Source organism: Erpetoichthys calabaricus, chromosome 3 (genome assembly GCF_900747795.2).
Source record: "Erpetoichthys calabaricus chromosome 3, fErpCal1.3, whole genome shotgun sequence".
NCBI classification, from domain to species: Eukaryota; Metazoa; Chordata; class Cladistia; order Polypteriformes; family Polypteridae; genus Erpetoichthys; species Erpetoichthys calabaricus.
The window spans coordinates 31813436-31836449 of record NC_041396.2 but is presented as its reverse complement, the minus strand read 5'-3'; the positions used below and the strand labels follow the sequence as shown (position 1 = coordinate 31836449).

The 23014-nt window shown below is 39.8% G+C and overlaps 1 protein-coding gene across 1 annotated transcript in view; it reads right to left on the bottom strand.

The window, feature by feature from the left end:
- The window catches only part of si:ch211-102c2.4 (uncharacterized protein LOC568178 homolog), a 47682-nt gene extending 25307 nt beyond the window's left edge, over positions 1-22375 (bottom strand). Inside the window, exons 1-2 of the mRNA XM_051924522.1 lie at positions 22248-22375; positions 1267-1578 (exon numbers count right to left, since the gene is read on the bottom strand). Of these exons, the coding sequence (XP_051780482.1) occupies positions 1267-1578; positions 22248-22290 (355 nt within the window). The 5' untranslated portion in view covers positions 22291-22375. The remainder of the gene's footprint in view (positions 1-1266; positions 1579-22247) is intronic.
- Between the last annotated feature and the right edge of the window lie 639 nt (positions 22376-23014).

The window sequence follows — 23014 nt, the reverse complement described above, 5'->3', positions numbered from 1 at the left end:
ATGGGTAACGTTCTTTACCACAATTGTCTCCCTGCACCATCACCCCAGAAGACTCCATCATTGAAAAAACAATATGTTTAAAGCAGCTTTTGAAGTTTGCTACATAGCATTAGGCAAAACCTGTACATTAATGCAGCATGGTCGGTTGAGACAAAAAAATCTAACTTTTCAGCAGCAATACAAAATGCTATGTTTGGAGGAGAAATGACTCTGTCTATAACCCTAAAAAAACAAAACTACAGTGAAGTTCAGAAGTGAAAGCATCATGGTATGGGGGCTGTTTCTCTTTTCATGGTACCAATGAATTCCAAGTTATCAAAAGGAAGATGAATGGAGCCATGTACCGGGGAATTCTTGAGAAGAATCAATTGCCATCCACCAGGACAATGAGGATTGTCAATTATTGAACAAATTTCTGTTAGTGTGTAAATTCTTATTTCCTGTGTCATTGTTCTTTATATCACATAACTTTTTACTTTCTTGTATACAAAGTATTGGGAAAGTATTGTAATCACAAATTCGATGTCAAGTTTTGATGAATCTCGATGTTTTAGACCTCCCTGACTTTCTAGTATGCAAAGTATTGGAAAAGTATTCCATTTTGACATTTTGATGAATCTCAATGTTTTAGACCTCCCTGAGTCCGAAAATACCATTTTTGGAATTACGTCTGTGTGTTTGTCTGTGTGTATGTAGACATGATAACCTGAGTAAGTTTTCATTTTGGTCAACCAAATTTTGCATACAAGTGTTAGGTACAAACCGTAGATTTCGATCAACTTTTGGGCTATTTCCGCTAAACAGAAATAGTACGTTACCTTTTATTCATGTAGCTGCAGAGTCTGATTTATTCAACTTTACTTTTATAATAATTGTTCAATATATTATTAATTTGATTTGATTTGTTGTTGATTCTTTATTGTACATAATATTAAATGTCTTGCGGCTTACTCCTCAAATATCCATCCCCATATCTGAGTGTAGAAGAAAGTCTAAGGGAGACCACTTCCAATTTTTCATGAATTGGAATGCTACGATTTCTTTGGCCATATCATTTTATTGAGTCAGTACTAATATCTAGTCTAAATTTCATGTGCATAGCTGCATTAAAAGTAAGCTTAATGAGAAAAATGCTGACATTTTGAATATTTATTTCCCCCACTGTGATCTGTAAGCCCATTTATATTCTCTAAGAGCTAATCACATATGAATGTTATAGCATTACATTAGATAAAATCTTCTGAAAATGTTAAATTAAAAACTCACTCGGTGGTTTTGTACTGATTGTAAATTCAGACAACTTCTGTATGACTCGGTCGTTTTCTAGTACTCCACACCAGTAGATGCCTTCATCCTCCGTGGCCATCGTTTTCACTGTCACGGTGAACTTTTTCAAGTCTTTCTGATCACGCAGGATCCACTGGCCCCTATTCAGCTCAGTCACACTTATGTTTCCAACAGTATAGCCATCACAGCAGTCTTTGTCGTTAGCATCCTGCTTGCACCACACTTTTTCTTTGTTATTATGCTCCTCTTTATAATTACACTCGAAGACTTGGGGGAAGATGGCATACAGCCCTGGAGAGATAAATAATAAAATATTTTAAACTATGCATAAAAGAAAAACTTTAAGGAATTGGGAGGTAAGTCAATGTGAGAATAAGGTCAGCAAAGACATGGGCAGTAAGCTTAAGATCTCATAGCTGTTTCTGATTTTGATAAGCATCAGAACACACACATGCAGCACAGTTACTATGACCGCAAACTTCCCAGCAGTATTTCAGTTTTTTAGTTACTGATAAGCCACAACGTGTTGTCCTTTAGATGTTTTATAAAGCTTAAAATAACAGTTGATCCTTGACAGCAGAGTTCTCTATGATTCAATGTTGATTTCTCTGCTGTGCTCAAGAGTGCTAGATTTTCATCTAAGTGCATGATTAACCCATGTGTGTCATGCATAGGTTTTTTCACGTGACATTCAGCAACTTGTTTGTCTATGAGTTTGTGTTCAAATAAAGATCTCAAACGGAAAAAAAGGGGCAAAACACTGTATTTCATCTTATGTATTTTGATGATGTGTATCATGAGGTTCCAGTACTCTGGCAAACATTGTTGACTGCAGTCCTGAAGAAGCAATAATGACAAGAGGCAATACTACATACCTCCATTAGCAAAGAATGTGCACATACGTTTCACCACATACAGGCAAAGTAAAAAGTATGTGAACCCCTAGGAATTATCTATATTTATGTCTAATTCCCACATAAAACATGGTAGTATCTTCATGTCAGTCACAACAATGAACAAACACAGTCTCCTATAACTAAAGATACACAGATTTTCACAGAATTTTTGACCATATTGAACAAATCAGGGCGGCACGGTGGCGCAGTGGGTAGCGCTGCTGCCTCGCAGTTGGGGGACCTGGGTTCACTTCCTGGGTCCTCCCCGCGTGGAGTTTGCATGTTCTCCCCGTGTCTGCGTGGGTTTCCTCCGGGGCACTCCCGGTTTCCTCCCACAGTCCAAAACATGCTGGTTAGATGGATTGGCGATTCTAAATTGGCCCTAGTGTATGCTTGGTGTGTGGGTGGGAGTGTTTGTGTGTGTCCTGCGGTGGGTTGGCACCCTGCCCGGGATTGGTTCCTGCCTTGTGCCCTGTGTTGGCTGGGATTGGCTCCAGCAGACCCCCGTGACCCTGTGTTCAGATTCAGCGGGTTGGAAAATGGATGGATGGATGTATGAACAAATCATTCAAACTGTGAAACTGAAGGTTGGAAAAAGTAAGTTTCCTGAGCTAATGACTTTTTGAAAAGCTCATTGCAGTCAGAATTTAGCACACCTGGAGTCCATTTAATGAAACGAGTTCAGAGGTGTGGCCTAGAATTACTTTGATCAAAAACACTGTAAAGTTTGAGTTTGAGCTTTTGGCAGAAGCGTATCCAGATGGGAATCATGCCTCACGCAAAAGAGCTGTCTGAAGAGCTACGATCGAGAATTATTAATCTACATAAGGCTGAAAAGGGTTACAAAGTCATCTCAAAGATTTTAGATATTCATCAGTCTACTGTTAGGCAAGTTGTCTATAAATGGAGGCAATTTGGTATTGTGGCTACTCTGCCTAGAAGTGACCCCAAGAGCACAACTCAAAGTCAGCAATGAAGGTAAAAAAGAACCATAGAGTGACAGCAAAGGACTTGAAGAAGTCATTAGAACTGGCTAACATCTCTGTTCAGGACACCAAGAAGGAAGCCACTGCTATCAAAAAAGAACATTGCTGAATGACTGATGTTTGTGAAAGAGCACTTGGACACTCCACAATGGTACTGGGAAATTGTTTTGTGGAGTGATGAAACCAAAATTGAACTATTTGGGAGGAACAGGCAGAACTTCATTTGGAGTAAAAAGGTCACTTCATATCAACATCAAAACATCATCCCTACTGTAAAGTATGGGGGAGTGAACATCATGATTTGGGCCTGCTTTGCTGCATTACGGCCTGGACAGCTTGCCATCATTGAGAGGAAAATGAATTCACAACTTTATCAACAAATTCTCCAGGATAATGTGAGGGTGTCTGTCTGTCAACATAAGCTCAGAAGAGGCTTGGTCATGCAACAGGACAATGACCCCAAACATCGCAGCAAATCCACAGCACAATGGCTTCAGAAGAACAAACTCCACCTTTTGGAGTAGCCCAGGCAGAGCCCAGATCTCAGTCTTATTGAGATGCTGTGGAATGACTTGAAGAGAGCCATACACAGAAGACAACCAAAGAATATCGAAGATTTAAGGCAGTTCTGCAAGGAAGAATGGGCTCAAATTCCCCCCGCACGATGTGCAGGTCTGATCTGCAGTTACAGGAAGCGCCTGGTTGAGGTCATTGCTCCCAAAGGAGAGTCAACCAGTTATTAAATCCCAAGGTTCACTTACTTTTTCCACTACCACTGTGAACGCTGAATGCGTTTGTAAAATAAAGACATGAAAGAGTAGAATTTTTTTGTGTGTCATTGGCTTAAGCTCATTGTGTATATCAGTACCTGTGACTTAGATGAAGATCAGATCACTTTTTATAACCAATTCATGCAGTAAACCACATAATTCCAAAGGGTTCACATACTTTTTATTTTGACTGTATAAGAACATAACAAATTTGACAAAGGAGAGGAGAGCATTCAGTCCATCAAGCTTGTTTGTTTAGCTAATAGTTAAGCTGTCTCAATATCACGTCCAGATCCTTCTTTAAGGTTGTCAAGGATTCTGTTCCAACTGCATTTCTCTGTAGTTTATTCCAGACCCACATAACTCTTTACGTAAAGAATTTCTTCCTGGCTTCAAACCTAAATGCGCCTCCTCTTAATTTCCACTGATGTACTAAAGTATGTGATTCATGCTAAAGCTGAAAGAATTTTTCTGGATCTGGTTTATCAATGCCTTTGAGGATTTTGAAGACCTAGATGAGGTCCCCACGCAATCGCCTCTGCTCAAGACTAAACTGGTTTAACTCTCTGAGTGCATCATAGTAGGATATGTCCTTAAGTTCTGGGATGCACCTAGCTGCTCTCCTCTCTGCACAGCTTTGAGTGCAGCTAAGTTTTTTTTGCACTGTGGTGGCCAGAACTGCACACAATACTCCAGATGCGGTCTCACTAGTCCATTATGTAGTCTAAGCATACCATCCCTTCAATTATATTTAACAGTTTGTGTGATAAAACCTAACATTTTATTTGACTTTTCAAATGTTTCTGTACATTGATTACATGATTGAAAATGATGTGCCAATGTAAACCCATAAAATCCTTTCTGGAGGTTGACTCTTTTAAGACAGAGTCTCCAATCTTGTAATTAAAATTGATGGCCCAGCACACCAAATCATAGAAAAATCACACTGGCCATCATAGAGTTATATAACATATAAAGGATGTCACTACCCAATTAAAGGATTGCAGTCACCTAAGACAAATCAGCCTGCTCTGGCCTTTTTTATATGGTTTCTCTCTGTTACAAGACCAGTCCAGCCTGTCATTGTTGTGTGCAACAGGGCACCACCTCCACATCCACTTCCTGAATAATTGTTCTGTTCAGATTTCATTTTCAGTGCAAGGTTGGGCAGCTGCAGTCACAGAGTGCTAACATGATTGCTGATTTTCATTCTAACCATTTCTTTAATTAGTGACCAATTTATGCTTTTACTTGACTTCTTTTCCCATTATGTTAATTATCTTGCTTTTTAAGACTCAGTCTACTGATTTGCTTCTTTCTTCCTTAAATGGCAGCCAAACAGAAATGAGATGTGAAGTGGACCAAAAGATGAGCAGCTAATTTGTGGCCTCAAACTCCCACCAATTTCACTCCAACCAGTTTCTTCATTAAAAGCCAACTCTTGTTGTTAATTAAACCTGTTATTTCATTCCATAGCTTGTTGGTGCTCTTATTCTGCTACAGCACACATTTCTAAAACTGTTGGGTTTTTTTTTCTAAGACCACCATCAAAATGTTTTGTGGACCTGAGCAGATTAAACATTACTGAGGCCTTCAGCTTTCTTTATTTTCAGATATTGTATGATTGGCTAGCTGGTCATGTGTTGGCTTATTTTTTATCTCCATATTGTTTAGCTGCTAATTAAGGAAGAAAGAAACAATTAAGGGGTTTGAGTCTTAAGTAGTAAGTCAATTATGATTAAAGCAAAAGGAGTTAATTAGCAATAAAAATGGGTCACTAGTTAAGAAAAGGGTAAAATGAAGATCTGCAAACACTGTGGTCCACCAGGATCAGAGTATGAATAAAGATGGAGTAATGCTTGGCTGACTATGTGTACCTTTGCTTGTGACAAATGAACCTACACCGAGATACACTCTCAGCCACTGAGACCACTCATTCACAACTCAACTGCCAAGCTAATCTCACAGTTGAGTAATCATCCAACAGAAGATATCATAACCATGATTAAATCCATCCATCCATCCATTTTCCAACCCGCTGAATCCGAACACAGGGTCATAGGGGTCTGCTGGAGCCAATCCCAGCCAACACAGGGCAGGAACCAATCCCGGGCAGGGTGCCAACCCACCACAGGACACACACAAACACACCCACACACCAAGCACACACTAGGGCCAATTTAGAATCGCCAATCCACCTAACCTGCATGTCTTTGGACTGTGGGAGGAAACCGGAGCGCCCGGAGGAAACCCACGCAGACACAGGGAGAACATGCAAACTCCACGCAGGAAGGACCCGGGAAGCGAACCCAGGTCCCCAGATCTCCCAACTGCGAGGCAGCAGCACTACCCACTGCGCCACCGTGCTGCCCCATGATTAAATCACACTACAAAAGTGTAGAAGATTCAGAGAAGATTATACAATTAAAGTAAGAGGGACAAATTCATACCGAGAAAAATGTCTGATGGCAAACATGTGCTGGAAATATGTGCACAATGACAAATGTACTCAATAATGTTTCAATATTTAAGTTAGGGTGAACCCCCATTCACAATAAAAAAATGAAGGCTTCTCTACTCTATATATAGCACACATATTAACCAAATTTCAGTTCTGATATGTAAGCTTCTCCTGAACTGTAATGTTATCACTCAAAAGAATGTACTACAAAAATATTTTATATAAAAGTAATAAAAGAAAATGTGACAAAATAAAACAATACAAGGAAAAACATTACAGACAAATGGAAAGAAAACACAAAAATATGTAAATGAAACAGCAAATGTACTTTGCAGGTTTTAGAACTCCATTATGTGCAACATCTTGCATAAAGTCTAAATACAGGACTCGTTCATATGTCAGTATAAATTGTTGCAGACTGGAGTTAATCTGGGTATATCTTGATTTGGACACCTCTAGCTCTGGAGAGAAAGTATCTACAAGCTCCTCAAAAGCAAAAAGCACACAATGACTTGATATAAAACTTACTTTAAATTAAGACAAGCCTTTTCATGAAATTTAATGAAATTCTGGAACTTTTCTCCACAATGACTGTCAGTGAGGGAAAAAGCAACTCGCAAGACAGTTTTGCAGGCATTCTGGTGAATATGAATTGTGAATACCTGGTAGAAAAAGATGAGGTGGTACTTTATGTTGTGATTAATTTCTTTCATTTTTCAAGTACTTTCCTGTAATGTTTGGTTCGATTTTTAAACAATTTAAAGGTTTTTAATGCAAGAAGGATTTAGTTTTGACATTTATTTTATGACCCGTTTCTTCTTGAGAATGTAACTTATTTTTACTGTTATGCAGCAACGGCATTTTGTTTTTCTTGTTGGTATCACCATATTCTGGCAACAACATGGATGGTTGCCTGGGTGAAGGGTCACAGAATTCTCTGGAACTATACCACATGTGACATCATCAATGAATTCGATAAATTATTGGGTGTCCTTTATGATTTATGAGATTGGAAAAACTGATGAAAAATATCTGTGGTCATTTTGTTAGTGCTTATCTGGTGTAAGACATTTTTTTTTAACCCTTAACTACGATTCTTGTTTCACCCTTGTTCTGATGATAGATTTGTTTGATTCCTGCTTTTAATTCCTTGTGCATCTCTGGTTTTATGGCTTTCTTCTGGTCATTTACCAAAAAAAATCCCATACACATTGTACATGAACACATTTGTCACCATACATTTTTGACGTACCCTCAGAACAACCTTGGATGAATGACACACTGGAAGAAGAATTCATTATGCAAAGCTATCCAGCTCTACTACTAAAATCCAAAAATCACCATAAGCAAACAATGGTTCAAGTCACAAAGACAGAGTATATGGCTCAGGCAGAGCAGAGCTTTTTGGGGAGGGCACGGAGTCAGCCCGCTTTGCAGACAGCAGCAAGTCGGATAGTGTCAGTAGTGCCATTTAGTCTCTCCGTTCTTGCTCTCCTCAAAGGACACTACGATACCGACTCCATCCAATTTTATGGACTTTGGGAGCCCAGAAGCCTATCCCAGCAGCACTGGGCACAGAACATAAAACAGCCCTGGGACATCCATCATAAAGCCACGATATAAGTAAAATGTATCATTATTAAATTTAACTTTGCACTGAACTGGTCGCTAACAAACAAATTAACAAGTGGAAGTGTTATACTAACAAGAACTAGGAGGAAGGAAGAAAATAACCAGAAGATGAGAGGTAGTCAAGAAACAAAGAGACCATTAAAAGGAATCAAAATATAAAAACCAAAAAGTTAAGCAAAAATTGATGTTGAAAGAATGAAGCAAAAGTTTTAATACTCGGGAGATATTTTTAGAAAGCAATTTGTTTACAAAGCTTTGTGTAATCTGCAATCTCAAGATTAATCCATTGCTTCGAAACATCAATGCCACAAGCCGAGGGCACGGCCCTCAGAAACCGAGAGTTGTGTCCTTACAACGAGTGCTTAAAAAGGCACCGCATAATACCAAAACAAAATGATTTTAGGAACAATATAAAATCAAATAACAAAACACTAAATACTTGAATTCAAAGCTAACTAACACAATAAATGAAAAACTGAACCTTGAAAACCCTAATTGTGTACAATAAATCTTTAAAAATTAAACAAACAACCCCACAAAATATCACCTTAATTGAAGGATAAGTGTCTGTGTATCTGTGTGTTCGTCTAGTTGCTATGTCTCTGCCATTCCAACAGATGGCACATAACAAACAAAATTACCCCAAGAGCGCAGAGACGACTCATCCGAGAGGTCACAAAAGACCCCAGGACAATGTCTAAAGAACTGCAGGCCTCACTTGCCTCAATTAAGGTCAGTGTTCACGACTCCACCATAAGAAAGAGACTGGGCAAAAACGGCCTGCATGGCAGATTTTCAAGACGCAAACCACTGTTAAGCAAAAAGAACATTAGGGCTCGTCTCAATTTTGCTAAGAAACATCTCAATGATTGCCAAGACTTTTGGGAAAATACCTTGTGGACTGATGAGACAAAAGTTGAACTTTTTGGAAGGCAAATGTCCCGTTACATCTGGCGTAAAAGGAACACAGCATTTCAGAAAAAGAACATCATACCAACAGTAAAATATGGTGGTGGTAGTGTGATGGTCTGGGGTTGTTTTGCTGCTTCAGGACCTGGAAGGCTTGCTGTGATAGATGGAACCATGAATTCTACTGTCTACCAAAAAATCCTGAAGGAGAATGTCCGGCCATCTGTTCGTCAACTCAAGCTGAAGCGATCTTGGGTGCTGAAACAGGACAATGACCCAAAACACACCAGCAAATCCACCTCTGAATGGCTGAAGAAAAACAAAATGAAGACTTTGGAGTGGCCTAGTCAAAGTCCTGACCTGAATCCAATTGAGATGCTATGGCATGACCTTAAAAAGGCGGTTCATGCTAGAAAACCCTCAAATAAAGCTGAATTACAACAATTTTGCAAAGATGAGTGGGCCAAAATTCCTCCAGAGCACTGTATAAGACTCATTGCAAGTTATCGCAAACGCTTGATTGCAGTTATTGCTGCTAAGGGTGGCCCAACCAGTTATTAGGTTCAGGGGGCAATTACTTTTTCACACAGGGCCATGTAGGTTTGGATTTTTTTTTCTCCCTAAATAATAAAACCACCATTTACAAACTGCATTTTGTGTTTACTTGTGTTATATTTGACTAATGGTTAAATGTGTTTGATGATCAGAAACATTTTGTGTGACAAACATGCAAAAGAATAAGAAATCAGGAAGGGGGCAAATAGTTTTTCACACCACTGTATATATACTAGCATTATGGATATATATACTTGAGGTATATATGATAGCACAGTCACCATGAAACTACATATAGGAAAAGAAAAAAACAGTGATATTTTTAGATTTGCAACTATATAAATGAGCAGAGGTAAGTCAAATATATGAAGTAATTAAACCAGAAACCACAACGCCCCTGACTTGCAGTCATGCTAACTGTGTGATTCTGCAGACTCTCATAGCCTGGTGCTTTCTTACTAAAACAGATGAAACATCCTCACAGTTTTCTCAGACTTTTTCATGATTAAATTAACTTTTCACTAAAGCTGGATTTTCATGTGCATCAGGGCCATGAGATTAATGCATTAGTGATTTGATTTTTTTCTTTTTCTTGTCCGTTAGTCAGACGGTCAGGTGCATGCCTATATACTGAATATTCTCTATCTGTAAAGGAAAAAAATTGCAGGGAGGTTAAAAATTGGTTTCAGCAGTGCATCAATCACTAGCCTAAGGCGATACTACCAAACTGTTTTGTCTCTGATCAAATGTTTTAATTATTATTTCTGTGTCAAAATAACCTTCACCTTTTATTAGGTGTATTCTCAGATACAGGTAGTCCCCAGGTTACGGACACCCGACCTACGACTTATGAATAAGGCCGCAGCTGCGACGCATGCGCCTCAGTAACTGCCGCTCTGTGATCTTCGGCCTGGGGATGCTGCAAGCAGTGGCTGGAGGGGGGCGATTTCGCTGCTCGCGTAGTGTAGTGTCCCTTGGGCGGCTCCCGGCGGCAAGTGGTGACCCGTGGTCCATAGTCACCGGGGCCACAGCTATCGCTTGTGGTTCGCTGCCCGCCCACTACACCACCGCAGCTGCTGCTCCTGACTGGACGCAGGCTGGATGGAGCGGAGGGGTGCGTTTCACTGCCCGCCCAGCACACACGGCTGGTAATGCTGGAAGTGGTGACCCGGTTGTGGCTGAACGGGGCGGCGGGGGTAGCATCGTAGTGTGCCTCGGATGGCTGCCTGTTGAATTGGGGTTGGGCAATTCACTACTCACCTTTGGCCGCACCGTCTTCATTGTGGCGGTGACTGTGAGGTGGGCTGGTGATGAACCACCCCTCGCCGCCCCCATTCATTCTCAATAGCAAGCCTGCTTGTACTATTAAGCATATAGCAGGAAATTGTCTCTTGTCAGTACATCAGACGTGTTGATGACTGGTGCCTTCCTGCTGTGATAATGTGTACAGTGCTGTGCAGAAGAGCTCATCTTAACCTTTTGTCTTCACACTTCAACAATGTCTCTGAAACACAAATCTGATGCAAGTGCTGGTGATACAGTAAAGAAGAGAAAAACCATCACCATTGAAATTAAAGTAGAAATAATAAAAAGGACAGAGAGAGGTAAAACTCCATCATTCATTGGCAGAGCACTTGGTTACAGTCGGTCAAAAATAGCATTTATTAAAATAATGTACCTGTTCCGACTTACATACAAATTCAACTTAAGTACAAACCTACAGTCCCTATCTCGTACGTAACCCGGGGACTACATTTACTACAATTGACATGTCTGTCTGTCCTCCTCAAACAACTTGGCTCCCACTGGACCGATATCTTTCAAATTTGGCTCACCTCTTGCCAGGAGAGTTCTGAGAAATCTCAAATCAGGAAAGCCAGCACCATCACAGGACGAACCCTGGACACGCTGGAAGCTGTTGTAGAAAAGAGGATGGGGCAAAATTGGGTGCCATGAACAAAAAACCTCTCCATCCCCTCCAGGAGGCGCTCTCTTGGAGCACACTTAGCCACAGGTTCATTCCACCATGGTGTGCTAAGAAGTGCCACTGGGGGTCTTTTCTGCACAATGCTCTCAAGCATTTCAATGCTTCATCAGGGATACTTGTTAAGTTTTTTTTTTAAATATTTTAAATATCTGAACAATAAACATTTATTTATATTTATTTTGTGACACCACCAGGGGGCATACCGCCACCCTAACCTGGACACAGATAGGCAGGACACAGGTTCAACACACAACACCCAGTTTATTTAAGTGCACAAACCATCAACAACGCAATACACAGTCCATTCCCTTCCTTGCCCCCAGTCCATCTTCCTCCACTCTTCCTCAGGCTTTGTCCACTCCTTCCTTCTGACTTTGGGCCATTGGATGCTGGCGACTGGCCCCGAGTGTGCCAGACGTGTGGCCAAATAAGGTCCTGGAAAGGTCTATGCGCCCCCTGGCAGTGGCCACAGGTTCCAACAGGGTGGCCCTGCTGGAAACCAGGGGTGCTGCCCTCTGTCGGCCGGGGGGAAAAACTGTCCCAAAATACTCTCTCCCCTGGTCCTTCCACACTCTGGGCATTCCGGCCAGGCAAGAGTTCTGGCTGCCCTCCACAATTTATTTACTGTTATTTACTTATCGATTGATTGATTGTTTTTTTTAAATGTCCTGCGAGTTTGTATCCTTGTTTTTATGTTTCAGCTGCTGTATGCATGTGAATATCCCCTTGGGATTAATGAAGTTTATCTAATCTAATCTAAATACAGTATGCTGGACAAATATCTGACTTTTCCACAGGCACCCCTCCCATTCCACCCCAATCTGCAAATTGTCTATCCTAAAACAAAGAAACATTCTGTATGACTGTAATATTTCTTGGGGGGGGCTGTGACACTAAATTTAACTAGCTGCCTCGGATGGCACAGACACCACCTGGCCTAATCTTGGATTGCCCAAATCCATGTAAGGTCCACAGTAATATGAACTCTGAGGCACCTGAAGCTTCTCACCCTTTTCACTGCAGTCCTATTGATATGGTTTGGTGTGAAGGACCACTGATGCTTTCTGCTCAAATCCACAACCAGCTCCTTAGTTTTGCTGACATTCAATTATGGGTTAGTCTACTGTTTCAAATTTAGTGAGGTCATTTTGACTTGTACATTTCATCTGTTAGCCGCTCTTATGACAAAACTGATTCCCAATACAAGTTAATCAAAAAAAGTCTCTTGTCTAGAAATAAAAATATAGCAGAAATTAATTATGTAAGTATTGCTCTGTAAGCACAGACTGTATGTTAGGCCACGGGTTCTTAAACTCAGTCCTGGGGACCCCCTGTGGCTGGCTGCAGGCTTTTGTTGAATCCACATTCAGAATCAGTGATAATAACTGATCTCATTTAATTAGCTGATCTATTTTCTCTTCTCTTATCCTACATTCAGAAAAGCACAATAGTATGATTTTTACATTTATAAAATATTTAGAAGTATTTCAATTGCTTTGTGCCCTCCCCCACCATAACCTACCGTCAATGGTTGAGAAGAGAAAGCTTTAGATTTAGCAAAAATTTTGATCTCCGGTTTCTAATGGATCTAGACATTTTAGGGTCCCCTGGTACCGAAAACATCAATATATCAATGATGTGTGTGTATATCTGTCTGTGTGTCACAGTTTCTTGAGGATGGTCTAGAGCTAAAACGGCTGGATGGAAAAATACCAAACTCGAAACTTAAGCCTTTTATGAGATGTCAATGTGCTCATTAGTTTTTGAGCCAAATTGTGCAAGAGAAAGAGGCACAATAGGGTAACCCTCAAATACCAGAATGCTGCAATTAATTATGAATTCTTCTCGTCAATTGCTATCGTAATGAGCTATTTTATAATGAGATTGATCAGCATCAGAATGGTAAATAATTACTGGAATGTTATAGAACAGTTTGGGTAACTTTGTTCCTAGGGTGCAAGGCCTACTGATGCTCACATCCAAATTTTTTTTTTCAATATCTTCAAATGCTTATCTTGGTTTTTTTTTTCTATTATTTTGACCTTTTCTGTGTAGTTTGCTTCTTTTGTTGTATCCTAATAATGACAATTAAAAAGAAGCCCAGCAGACACCTGGGAAGACAACACTGAATGATGAAAGGCTGCAACTACTTTAGCATCAAAGTCATTAATTAGTAAATAATGGATTACATAACCAGAAAACCTGGAAAGGAACAATCGGGATAAAAATATTGTTAAAAAAGTAAAAACTACATTTCCCATATAACTAGTTAGCACATTTTAATAAAAATGTACCTAACTTAGTTTTGTTATTTTTACATTTACTCCAAAACACATAAACTGGGTAATAACAGATCACTTCATTAGGCTAGCAGTCCAATTAAAGACAAAAGTTGGTTGGAACAAAAACCTGCAGCCATAGTGGGTCCTCAGGACCAAGATTGAAAATTACTGTGTTAGGCGATACCTAACCTCATGGCTGCCTATCAGCACATCATCATAATTCAACATTACTTTGACAGCAAAATTTATCTGTAGTAGTAAAGTGATGTGCCAAGTTAGCCATTTCTTAATGCAATGAGAAGTGCAGCAAAAGGACACATTTTACTAGGTAAATGAATAGATTACAGTATACAGGCTTTCTAGGCAGCTCAGGCCCCTTCATCAAGGAGTAATTCAAAGGCTGGCATATTGTCACCTACTCAGTTAGCCAATAAAAGGTAGCATGATTTAGTGGCAAAGATCCAACCCTGCTATCATGCTGCAAAACATCCAACAGTAAATTGAGACAAATATTAACTCTCCATTGGATTCTTCTTTAAAAAATTTTACATTTAAGAAATATGAACTACAATTAGCCACAGACCCTCCACAGATAACAACAGCACCTCGGTCAATGCCATTTTCACATCATTTGAAGTGGACTCTGGTGTCTCGAACACTATTGAGCTACCACTACCTGTTCTCTGCGTATGTTTTACCAAATCTACATTTATATGTGGACCAGTAAATATTTAGTAAATAGTATAGTCTATACCTGTATTTTAACAGAGAATTGTTCACAGCTCTCTGTTTCTGCACTCAGTGAAGAGTGCTAAACAAAAAATAAGACGTACGGTTTAAGTCAGATGTTTACATACATTTAGGGTGAATTCTTTAAAACTCAATTTATAATTGTGCCATACATTTTATACTAATGAACAATAGATAGATAGATAGATAGATAGATAGATAGATAGATAGATAGATAGATAGATAGATAGATAGATAGATAGATAGATAGATAGATAGATAGATAGATAGATAGATAGATAGATAGATAGATAGATAGATAGATAGATAGATAGATAGATAGATAGATAGAGTGCTTTTCTAGATAATCATAGCGCTCTACATAGACAACAGGGAGCCACTACAACCACCACCAATGCACAGCATCTGCTTGGATGATATGATGGCAGCCATTTGTGCGCCAGTACAGTCACTACACATTAGCTATTAGTTAGTGAAAGGGTGAGAGAGATAGTTAGCCAATTAGAGTTGAGATGATTAAGTTGCCAGAAATGGGATCTTCTATAACCACATAGAGCCACTCAAGAGGGGGCTGAAGGTTGCTACTATTGAGCTTGACAACAGGGTTATAAAATCTCACAGCAGTAGGAACAAATGATCTAAAATGTTCATACTGACAGATAAGAAGAGGACACTGGCAACTACTCTCCGACAGAAAACAAACAAGATTTTGCTACACAAATTGAGTAATCTGAGTCTTCTGAGGAAAAAAATTGGCATATCGTTTAAGACATCTACTTTGTGTGAGTATTTTCACTTTATGTATGTTATGGCCTATCATCAAACTCACTGCTTCTTTGGTTGATATAATGGGAAAAATCAAAAGAAATCAGCCAAGACCTCAGAAAAAAAATCATGGACCTCCACAAATGTGGTTCATCCTTGGGAACAATTTCCAAACACCTGCTTGTTCCACGTTCATCTGTACAAACACTAATACGCAAACATAAACACCATGGGACCACAGAGCAATCACGCCAATCAGGAATGAGATGCATTTGGTCTTCTAGCGAACGTACTTTAACACAAAAAGTGCAGATCAACAACAAAGGACCTTGTGAAGACAGGTATCTAAATCCATAGTACAAGTCCTGTATCGACAGAACATACAGCTGCTCAGCAAGGAAGAAACCACTGCCCCAATGCTGCCATAAAAAAAGCCACACTGCAGTGTGCAATGGCACATAGGGACAAAGATCTTACCTTCTCTCAGTTGCAAATAGGTCTTCCAAATGGACTGTGACCCCAATCATACATCCAAAGTTGTGGCAAAATGGACAACAAGTTCAAGGTATTAGAGTGGCCATCACAGAGCCCTGACTTCAAAGTGATTGAAAGCATGTGGGTAGAACTGAAAAAGCATGTGCCATCAAGGAGGCCTAGGAACCTGTCCCAGTTACACCAGTTCTGTCTGGAGGAACAGGCCAAAATTCCAGCAACTTATTGCAAGAAGTTTGTTGAAGGTGACCCTAAGTTAAACAATTTAAAGGCAATGTGACCAAATATTAACAAATGCATGTAAACTTGCGATCCACTGGAAGTGTGATATAGTCATTAAAAAGTTAAATACACTGAGGTCTGTTAACATTGTTGGAAACAAATGACTTTTGCCTTGCACAAACCGGATGTCTTAAATGATATGTCAGATTTATAGTTTGTCAGTATAAAATTCTGTGGAAGGGTTATAAAGGGAGTTTTAAAGAATTCACCCTACACATATGGAAACTTGACTTCAACTATATTGTGTATTGTATTATCTAACCCAGGGGTGGGCAAATTCATTCCTGGAGGGCCGCAGTGGCTGCAGGTTTTTGTTCCAACCCAATTGCTTAATAAGAAGCACTTATTGCTCTAGAAACACTTCTGCTTCATTTTAGTTATCTCCCTCGTTAAATAAGCAATAAGGGTTCATAATCTTAAGTCTTAAACAGCTGCATTCTTGGTTTTTAATTGCTCCTTATTAGCAATAAGATGCAAATGACAAAAGAAAGCAGCAGTTATCCATTTTGCTTGTTACCCTTTACACCTGTGTGTATTTATCGTGCACTATTTGATTTAATTAAATACTTAGAAGGAAAGAGAAGAGAAAAAAGTGAAAGATTGAGAATTACCCATCCATTTTACACTTCAAAGTATTTGGATGATATCCTTAGAATGGAAAAAAAATCTAGAATATGAGAATGGCTTGACATAGCAGAGTTAAAGCACTAATAAGCCATGAAATGTAATTATTGGCAAGGATTGTTTTCTAATTAAGCAACTGGGTTGGAACAAAAACCCGCAGCCACTGCGGCCCTCCAGGAATGAATTTGCCCACCCCTGATCTAACCCAACCTCCATTTTGGAGCTGATCCCAAATCTGGATAAACTGAAAGGGCTGGCATCTGGAAAGGCATCCGACTATAAAAACCATCCTGAAACCTCTATTGGAGAAAGCAAGTCATAAAAATATAGCGAGCCCCATGTAAAAATGGGAACAGCAACGAAAGAAGAAGAAAATGAAGATTGTACTGTACTGTGTATTTGGGCTAGGTTTTTAATTATATGGCACTTGTACTTTTAATTACGTATCACAGTTACAAAAATATTTAATAAAATAAAATATACTCACTCTTTGATGAAGTACTGTAACTAAAATATTGTGAAACCTCAAAGTTTCAAATCATTTAACTGAGTCCTCAAACGCACCAGAATGTTACATCACTTGCACATTTTCTAAATGTGTTTTTTATTGCAGATGTAGACAGACGTACCCTTCACCAGCTATATAGAGTGTGGCGGACGACTGTGGTTCTGGACCAGTCAGGACGCCTGGAGGAGGGAAGGTCCGGGTGAGAGACGATACCTTCCCCAGAACACAAGAGGACAGCCTCCCTGGTTTACATCGGGGCCACGTGACTGGAGCTTAGACCCTACTGGGGGTCGTAGCCACTGCCAGGAAAATCATGGTGCATTATAAAAGGGGCTGCCTAACTCCATTCAAGGAGTCAAAGTCGGGAAGCAGAGGACAGAGCTTGCGAGGAGAAGAGTGGAGGTGGCAGAAGAATAAGGAGAACTGAAAGAAAGAAAGACAGGACTGAGCCTAATTGGGGTGATCTGTGCACTATACTGTGTGTGCTAAAGAAAAGAAAATTAAAAGTGTGTGTTCTGGACATCGTGGGTCTGTGTCTCTGTCCGTAGCTGGGCTGATCTTTCCACAACAGATATAGGAGTCTGTGCATACACACGCATAACTATACACTTCACATGTATATTAGTGCATGGCTGCCTCACAGCTGTATGGATTAAATCTCACTAACTGTTATTGTAGAACCTACACGTGACAGCATATACAGTATTTTTCTCTTGGTACACTAATATATAAATGTGTATTTTACATTAGTAAATGACCCTAAATTTACCTTAAAAACTAAGACTGTATTGATCCATAAAGGACTGATGCTCCATCCAGGACTTCATCCTAAAATGTATAGATTTATGTTTGAAAGGCCTTTGGCTTCTGAACTTGAATCCAAACTCTGAGTTGCTTTCTATGTAAAGAATCACACTTTTTCTGTGCTCTTATGGGTTTCATTGATAATTCCATTTTAGCTTAAGCTGCTCATTGTGCTGTTGCCATTCAGAGCTGATTTTATTATTATTATGACAGACTGGCAGTCGGTTATTACTTTTACTGTTTAATAATGCAGCAGCCTGGTGAGGACACATATGGAGTGCATATCATACCATATGAAATACACATTGGCTGTCAATAATACTGCATTTTTTGCTATAACATAATATGCATAAGACCACATAATTTGATGGACACTTGGATGGGTCTAAAGCCCATCAACAAGAATCGACCCTGGACAGGTCACCAGACCCCTTTAGGCAGAGTCACCCCTTCCTTTATGAACATCAGTCAGTGCACGAGGGGCCCGTGAAAAGGACTGATTAGGGAGCCACCATCCACCGCAGCTCCGTGAGTGTGCATGGAGCTCCCACTGGGCAGCCAATCAGATTGCATGTTTTTGTCACTTGATTTACTTGACTTAAGGTCACTCACACATCTCTATAATCTTATAACCATAGTGTAACCGGGCAGGCGTATCATGTAGCTTCGCTGAAGTGTCATGTCAAGTGACAGGCACCTCAACGGAGCAGAGTGGAGTGCTGGAGGTATGCAGCTTGACTCTATTGGGGTCTTTAGTGTATCATGAACTGTCAAACTAACGTCATTGGCAGTCACCTGTAGTGATAATTTTCAATTCACAAGCAGAGAGTTGGCTTCAATTCAGCACCAGTTAGGGGTGCAGAAAAGAAATTAATGAACGAGCGAAAGACATGAACAAGCAGATTGTGCTGCACTTGCAATTGTATTTAGAAATGTAAATTTATCCAACTTCCAGTAAGCCGGACTAATGTTACATTAGTTGTCACACCAAAGCTAGCAAGCTAGCGGTTTACTGGACTAATGAAGTAGCGTTACGTATAATAGTTTGGTATCTAAGGTTTAACAGATACTATATTATCTGAGGGCGGCACAGTGGGTAGCGCTGCTGCCTCGCAGTTAGGAGACACGGGTTCACTTCCCAGGTCCTCCCTGCGTGGAGTTTGCATTTTCTCCCCGTGTCTGCTTGGGTGTCCTCCGGGTGCTCTGGTTTCCTCCCACAGTCCAAAGATATGCAGGTTAGGTGCATTGGCAATTCTAAATTGTCCCTAGTGTGTGTGTGTGTGTGTGTGTGTGTGTGTGCATGTAGTGCAGTGGGCTGGTGCCCTGCCCGGGGTTTGTTTCCTGCCTTGCACCTTGTGTTGGCTGGGATTGGCTCCAGCAGACCCCCTTGACCCTGTAGTTATGATATAGCGGGTTGGATAATGGATGGATGGATTATCTGATGGCACAGTGCCTAGCTGACACATGGCTGTGGATTATTTATTACCGTCATGTTGACCTCTGGACCTCCACATGTTCTTAAATTCTGCAGATGTTAGTCAACATATTAAGTGTTGCGGCACTGAAGACAAGTTTGGAAATTTCACCAACACACACTTATTTGGTTAGTTATTGGCTGAGTCCTGGAAACACACAAAGTGCAATCACCTCAGATAAACCTCTACTTTTGGTTCATTTCATTGGTAGCTACATTATCGATTTAGCTGATGCCTTATTGCTATCTGCAGTCTTTGGCAGGACAAAGTGAAGTTTAGATAAATTCATAAATGTAGGTGAAATATTCAAATGTTCATTTTCAGTTTCATTTAAAACTGCATTTCCTGTATTAAGTACTGCAAGTTATTTAAACACGTTCAGTAGCAATATTAGTAGTTTTTATTTTATTATTAGTAGTAATAGTAGCACTTTATATACATTATTATTAGTAGTAATAGTAGTAGTTATTATTATAATTATTATTATTATTAATAGTAGTAGTTGTAGTTTTAAAATTGTTGTTTTTGTTGTTGTATCACATGTCACAAGTCACACTGTTGGCTACATCAAGTAAAAAAATAGTAATAGCACATTAACACCCTGGAAATTTATTATTATTATTATTATTATTATTAATAGTAGTTTCTATTATTATTAGTAGTAGTAGTAGTAACGGTAGTAATAGTAGTTATTATTATTAGTAGTAGTAGTAGTTTTAAAATTGTTGTTTTTGTTGTTGTATCACATGTCACAAGTCACACTGTTGGTTACATCAAGTAAAAAAAATAGTACTAGCACATTAACACTCTGGACCATTATTATTATTATTATTATTATTATTATTATTATTATTATTATTGTTGTTGTTGTTGTTGTTGTTATTATCACCACCTAATTTGGCTTTTATTTTAAAGGAAACAAACCAATTGGTATATCATTTGCATTAAATACAAAATCTATGGTTTACCCTCCAGATTGCAGCATTCCTCCCAGTTACAGTTGTCTATGCTGAGTGAAGCTTTTCAAAACTTACCATCATTATACCCGAGGTCATCCGTGGCACAAGAACTTATGGACAGCTTGGCTATCATCAGCATCAACTCAGACCTGCTACAGAAGCTGTCCTGTGATGACCTCATAGATGCCTTCAGAAAATGCAGACATCAACTGTTGTGATATGCAACTAAGAGACTGAAGAAACCCTTAAACGTTCACTTTCAGGTTTTGATTGTTTAAAAAAAATAAGTTTTTTTTTGTTTTTTTTTACTATATGTTATAGTCAAGTGATGTGTGCTTCTTTATTTATTATTTATATATGAATTGTTCGAGTTAACGCTATTATAAGATATACTAATGTAGTAGATTCAGGGATGGATGGGTTGGAGAGTTTGGGGAGCCCAAGAAGAAGATTCCACTTAGGTCCGTAGTTTGGCTGGGACCAGCACTGCCTATCTAAATCAATCAATCACACACAAATTGGACCAGTTTAGAATTTCCTGCAAAATAAACACATATAGGAGTAACACCAGCGAATTTGGAGGAAAACTCAACGCTCTGTTGCATTTCAAGTGCAAACTGTACTCTGAACACGCTGGATCTGTGAAGCTAAACACTGCACATTATTCTGCCCCTTTTTCCAGATGACAAAGTCCAGTACTGATAAATCCTAGAACTGTCGGACAATAAACTCGTGAAAGCTCAAACGTATTACATTGTTAAAACAATATGCTTCTAAAATGGCACTTTACTGGGTTTTGTGGTTCCTCGCAGAACCAATTTCTTTAAAAAGAACCGCTTAAGCGTTCCCTGCATATGAAATTGGTTCTTTGGGCTTTGAAAAAGACTCCTAATATATTAACAAAGCAGGTCATTTTTGATGTATAGTTGGCTGTCTGACAAAATACTGACAGATCATGAAATTCTGAACGTAGTCTGTGTAAGTAGCAAGAGTCCTTTTAAGACGATGAATCGACAGGTACTTCACGGATCTGTTATTATCCATTCATGGTTATTTTCCGAACGTGTTACGCATCAAATAAAAGGTTCTGTCTGACATTTGTGTGAATGGTTCATCTGGGGTGCAAAAAAGGTTCCCCTACCTAAGGCATCTTTCTGAAGAACCACTTTAGCAATGTCATTTTTAACAGCGGAATCTATGCGTGCGATTTTCTAGTTGGCTAAAGTTACATTGGAGACGCGGTGACCAACTCAGATGCGAACGGCAGTTTTTGTCGCCGCCCTAAACCCCCAAATGCTACCCATAAGTAGGAATATTAATTTTCAAATTTGAAAATAATTACGGATTGCGGTATCTCAATAATGATCCATTCATTCTTTTTTTAATGCTTCTTCCCTCGCTTTTTTTCTAAAACAAAACCGCTCTCTTTTGTTCGCCTCATCATCAGAATAATAAAGTATTAATAATCGACAGAGAGAGTCTTCGGTCGGAGTTAAGTCTGAGAACTGGTCAAGATTCGCACCTGTGAATTGAAACTTTCCAACATATGCATGTGTAACAGTTTTGAAACATTAAAAATGGTGTAATTTTGACATATATAACACACAAATTGTCAAAACAGTCTAAAAAGTCTAATACTAAAGTTTATTAAAAAGTGCCGCCCCCAAGAAAGTGTTGCCCGGGATGGACCGCCCCCTCCACTCCTCATCTAAGCCAAAGGCGACCGGACGAGCTAAACCCGAGCTAAATCTTACTCGCAAACATTCAAACCAGCCTTCGTCTATTGCTGACCCGCCCTAAGTCGCCGGCAGCCAGGGTCTTACCGAGTGGAAGCGCGACAGTCAGCAGGACTCCGAGGACCGCCATGCCACCTCGTCTGGCCGAATTCACTGAAAGCTTCGCAAGGATGAGTAGTAGCAAGAGCTGCAAGCGGTGGGCGGTTCTATTAGCGCAACCAGAAATGATTTCCTTTTTTTAAAGTTTTTTTTTCTTTTTTTAAAGCGGTTACAACCGCACGCGCAAGCTATTGACTTTATATATTCAGAAAATCATTGTATTTGCCTGTTTGGCACCCCATAATATATATATATATACAGGAAGGGTTTAACAGGTGGAGGCCACTGACATTTTCTCATCTCCTCATCTGTTTTTTTCTGTAGTTTTGTATTTGCCTACGGTCAGTGTCACTACTGGTAGCATCTGCTGATACCTGAACCCTACGGAGTTTGCACAGGTAGTCCAACCTCTCCAGGATTGCACATCAATATGTGCCATTGCCAGAAGGTTTGCTGTGTCTCCCAGCACAGTCTCAAGGGCATGGAGGAGATTCCAGGAGACAGGCAGTTACTCTAGGGGAGCTGGGCAGGGACGTAGAAGGTCCTTAAGCCATCCACAGAACCAGTATCTGCTCCTTTGGGCAAGGAGGAACAGGATTAGCACTGCCAGTGCCCTACAAAATGACCTCCAGCAGGCCTCTGGTGAGAATGTCTCTGACCAAACAATTAGAAACAGACTTCATGAGGGTGTCCTGAGTGTTCGACGTCCTCTAGTGAGCCCTGTGCTCACTGCCCGGCACCGTGGAGCTCAATTG